This window comes from Andrographis paniculata, unplaced genomic scaffold (genome assembly GCF_009805555.1).
Source record: "Andrographis paniculata isolate CXL003 unplaced genomic scaffold, ASM980555v1 Contig34END, whole genome shotgun sequence".
NCBI classification, from domain to species: domain Eukaryota; kingdom Viridiplantae; phylum Streptophyta; class Magnoliopsida; order Lamiales; family Acanthaceae; genus Andrographis; species Andrographis paniculata.
Window position 1 is genome coordinate 2,765,940 of NW_026137567.1, and position 4,825 is coordinate 2,770,764.

The 4,825-nt window shown below is 51.3% G+C and overlaps 1 protein-coding gene across 1 annotated transcript; it reads right to left on the reverse strand.

Moving 5' to 3' along the window:
* Positions 1–621: 621 nt before the first annotated feature.
* LOC127248620 (systemin receptor SR160) lies at positions 622–4,610 on the reverse strand. The gene has a single exon (XM_051271061.1). The coding sequence runs from the start codon at positions 4,355–4,357 to the stop codon at positions 731–733; it is 3,627 nt and encodes a 1,208-aa protein (XP_051127018.1). The 5' UTR covers positions 4,358–4,610; the 3' UTR covers positions 622–730.
* Positions 4,611–4,825: the final 215 nt, after the last annotated feature.

Here is a 4,825-nt window from a genome sequence, read left to right on the forward strand (position 1 = left end):
ACATCAACACCTATTTATATCACATCATACAACTATTCAAATTCAAAATTTTTACTATTCAAATCCTAACTCAAAATCCAAACCACCAATCAAACACACCCTTATGTGTTTGAATGTCTTCACTACTGGTGTACATTTTCACATGTATTCACCATAAAATATAGGTTTTATTTATACTGAGATTTTTTGAGATTTTTAAAATTTTAAAAATTAAAAAAAAAATAAAATCTCACCTTCCTTAATATCAATATTTCTTAAATACCATATCCAACCCAATTAAGACTATAGTTCTGGAACGGAGGGAGGGAATATGATATTTTATAAAAAAAATTTAGAATCCGGATGAAAATAGTATTTGATATGTTAGTGTAAATTAAACAAAGTTTGTAAATTAAATTTTGATGCAAGAAGAATCCAAAATAGGCATCTATTCAGTCACCATCACAGTGAGGTCACAATTCAAAACAGCCCTTATACTAAAATTTAAACATCTAAATTTAAATTATATACATACAATAATAAAATATTCTTACAAGTTAAAACAACCCTTTTCCTCCCTTATGAGTTATGAATAATAACAAGATTTTTTTTTTTTTTTTTTTGGTGGGGGGGTGGGAGGGGGACTAACTTATACATCATTTTCTAATACAAAAGTTACACTGTTTACTTTTTACACCATTTGGGAAAATTTCCTTATCCTAAAAACAAAAAAAAACAAAAAAAATCTATCTTAAACATTCTTGCTCATGAGCTCATTCCCTTCCTTAATGCTCATCCCCACACCTTCACCTACACCAAATCCGCCGCCGTCCTCCTCCTCCACGGCGGCGGCGCCGCCGCCGGAGTCGAAACCCAATCCCGCCTGGATCTCTTTAAACATAGCCATGACTTGTATCATCGTCGGACGCTTCCACGGACGATCGTCGAGGCAAGCGCACGCGACCTTCAAATGCTGTAGGAGTTCGATCTCCAAGCTCGGGTCCTCGTCGATTAACGCCGGATCGAAAACGTCGCTCACTCGCCCCTTCGCATGCTGCTTCACCCACCCGACGAGATTGTTGTCGCCGAAATCCGCCGAATCCGTCGGCGGACGCCCCGTGAGCAGCTCGAGCAGCACGACGCCGTAGCTATACACGTCGCCCTTCGTCGAGCACCGAAAGCTTTGGTAGTACTCCGGTGGGACGTATCCTGGCGTCCCGGCGAGCGTGCTCACACTAAGATGCGTGTCCATCGCGCTCATCCACCGCGCCATCCCGAAGTCGGAGACGCGGGCCTCGAGATTCTCGTCGAGCAAAACGTTGCTCGACTTCATGTCCCGGTGGATGATGTGCGGGACGCACGTGTGGAGGAATGCCAGCCCGCGAGCCGCGCCGATCGCGATTTTCCGGCGCGCCGCCCAATCGAGCTTCACGTCCGACTTCCTCCGGCTGTGCAGCGCATCGTCTAAGCTCCCGTACTTCATGTACTCGTACACCAACAGCCGTTCCTCGCCGACCTTGCAGTAGCCTAACAACAACACGAGATTCCGGTGCTTGATCTTCCCAATCGTCTCCATCTCCGCCATGAACTCGCGGTCACCCTGCCCGCTGACGTGGATCAATTTCTTGATCGCGACGACGCTCCCGTCTTTCAGCTGGGCCTTGTACACGTCGCCGAACCCGCCGGAGCCGACGAGGCTGTCGGCGTGGAACCCGTTGGTCGCTTCTAGAAGGTCGACGAATGTGAGCTTCCGCAACGGCTTCTCGAATGTTGCGAGGCTGATGCTGAGCGCGTCGCGCGCGCTCATCTTCATCCAGTTCGTGTTCACCGTCGCCGAGTTTGAATTGTTGTTGTCCATATACGCCTCGACCGCCGCCTCTTTCTTCTTCTTGTTCCGTTTCTTCGTCTCGACGGCGACGATCACCGACGCGAGCACGCAGAATAGGGCGAAGAGCAGCCCGAGCGCAACGCTTCCGGCGAGCGATCCGCGCTTCGGGTGCGTCTTCGGGCGATTGTTTCCCGATGCTAACGCAGAGCTGCTGCAGGCAGGGAGCGGGTACCCGCAGAGTCCGGAATTGTTGGCAAATCGGTAATCAGGGAATGTGTCGAACGGCGCCGATTCCGGGATCTTCCCGGAGAACTCGTTGTTCGAAAGATCAACGTCGCCGAGCAATGTGAGTCCCGTCAACGACTGCGGGATCGATCCGTTCAATCGATTGTACGACAAATCGAGAATCGCGACATTCTTGAGCCCCCCGAGCTCCTGCGGGATCGGACCGGAGAGATCGTTGTGACCCATGTTGAGTATCGACAAGTAGTACATCGACCCGAGCTCCTTTGGGATGCTCCCGAACAACTTATTATACGACAGGTCGAGGAAAATCATCGAGCCATTGTTGTTAAACGTCGGCTTCGTGATCCCGCGATAAACGCGGGTGAAGTTACACGGATGCCTCGTCGAAATTCGATTGAGCTGCTCCTGCCTAATGCCCCCGAATTCGAGCAAATTCCCGGCCCCGTGGCACTTCTTGCTCCCGTCGTTCTTGATGTACACGTAGCTTTTTCCGGTGAGGAGTGCGACGGCGATGTTCCCGGATTGCTGGAACAGCGCCGGCGGGATCGTCCCGTTGAGGAAATTGGTGTTGAGATCCAACCAAATCAAGCTCCGGCAATCCCCGAGCTCCGGCGGGATCCTCCCAGACAACGAATTATTCCCGAGCTTGAGAATCGCGAGGTTCGGCAGCCTGCCTAACGACGGCGGGATCGAGCCGGTGAGCATATTGTTGGACAATGAAATCCAGTTCAGATTGGAGCAGTTGCTGAGGCTGTCCGGAATGGAACCGGTGAGGTCGTTGAAGTCGAGGATGAGATTCTCGAGGCTCTGTAAGAACATGAACTCCTTAGGGATTGTGCCGTGGAGCATATTGAGCCAGAGAATGACATCCCTGAGCTTGGAAAGGGATCCCATGGAGGAAGGGATCGTCCCCGTCAGGTAATTGAAGCTGAGGTCGAGAGAGACCAAATTGGAGCAGTTACTGAGGCTGTCGGGGATAGGACCGTCGAGCATGTTGTTCTGAAGGTAGAGAACTTTGAGGTTTTTGGCGGAGCAGATGGCGGGCGGGATCGGACCGGACAGGTTATTGGAGCTCAAATCGAGGGTTTCCATGGCAAGCATTTTCACGAGCAGGGAATCGTCTTGGGGAAGACGACCGACGAAGTTATTGAATGACAAGACCAGAGTCTCCAAACTGGTCAGCTGTAATAAAGTGTGGACAGGCAGCTCACCAGAGAAGTTGTTGTGGGAGATATCGAGAAGCTTCAGGGACGAGGAGCATCCAGCCAGGCTGTCCGGGACAGGCCCTGTCAAATTATTGAACGACAAATCAAGCTCCACCAGCCCGGAGGCGCACAAATCCGACATCGGAGTCGGAAACCCGCCCTGGAATTCATTCCCCTGGAGGTACACGTACTGAAGTCCGCCGCCGGCCGGCAAGGCTGGCACGCCGCCGGTGAGATGGTTGTTGGTGAGATTAAGGAAGGTGAGATTCCGACAAGGTACAAGGGCGTCATTAACATCTCCGAAAAGCTTGTTGGAGGAGAAATCGAGGTAGCGGAGGGAAGGGAAAGATTTGAGGGAAGGGAAGGGGGCGGAGATGTTGTTGAGGGAGAGATCTAAATGGACCAAATTGAGGTCGGAATTGGGGTCGCCGCCATAGCCGGAGACCTTATTGTCCTTCAACGACAGGTGTTGCAGCGAGGGGAAGCTGGGGGAGAGAAGCCACGAAACGACGTCGTCGCCGGATATATTGTTGTAAGAAAGATCAAGAACTCGGAGGCCCAACAGCCCCCCCGGCCGCGGCCTCCCCTTCCCCCCATTCTCCTCCATCATCGAATTCCGTGACAGGTTGAGGAGCTCCAGACCGGGGCAAAACCGGAAGGCGGAGATGCCCTGAACCGGACCGGAAATCTGATTCCCCGACAGATCTAACGAATTGAGGTGACCGGAGCAGTCGCCGGAGGGAGGCGGAGAAATCTCGCCGGAGAGATTGGCGTCTCGCAGGGAGAGTGATTGCAGAGTCGGGACGGAGAGGAGGAGCGCGGCGACGGCGGAGAAGTCGGCGTCGAGGCGGTAATTGGAGAGGTCAATGGAGGAAACCGTAGAATTGGAACAGTAGACGCCATGGAAGCTGCAAAGGGAGTTTGAGGGGAGCCAGGTGGGGAGGAGGTCCGGGTTCTTGAGGCCCTTCTTGAACGAAATCAGCTTCTCCGACGCTCTTACTTCCTCCGGCGCCGGCGCCGGCGCCGCGGCGCCGGCGAGGCAGAACAACAGCAGCAAGAAGAATAAAGGATGGTGGAAGAGATTGTTGTCGGATTTCATCTCTGTATAGACAAACTAAAAAACAGACTCTTTCTCAGTGATGGATTTCTCTATCAGCTCTAGATAGATAGATTGATGGATTAGTAGCTCATCTGCTCTTTCGCAACTCTTCTTCCATTGTAGAGAGAGAGAGAGAGAGAGAGAGAGAGAGAGGGGTAAGGAGAGAGAGAGAGAGAGAGAGAGAGAGAGAGAGAGAGAGAGAGAGGGTGGCTGGTTTTGGTTTGGGTTTGGGAAGGAGGGGTGAAAACTACTGAGAGTCAAAAGCCTGACGGGTGAAGGTGATATGGGTATATATAATATATTATAAAAATAAATAAATAAATATCCTAAATTATACTGGTATTTATTGCGAGTATAGTTTTGATCTTGGGAGGACTCGGGATCTTGGTCCCGAAGAATCTGAAGCGTGGATGGAAGTGGCTGTTGACGGTGAGGATCGATCCGGCGTGGGGAGGTCGGGGTGTGTTT

Excerpts from the sequence above, each read along its gene's own strand:
- LOC127248620 (XM_051271061.1), bottom strand. The coding sequence starts at position 4,357 with ATGAAATCCGACAACAATCTCTTCCACCATCCTTTATTCTTCTTGCTG.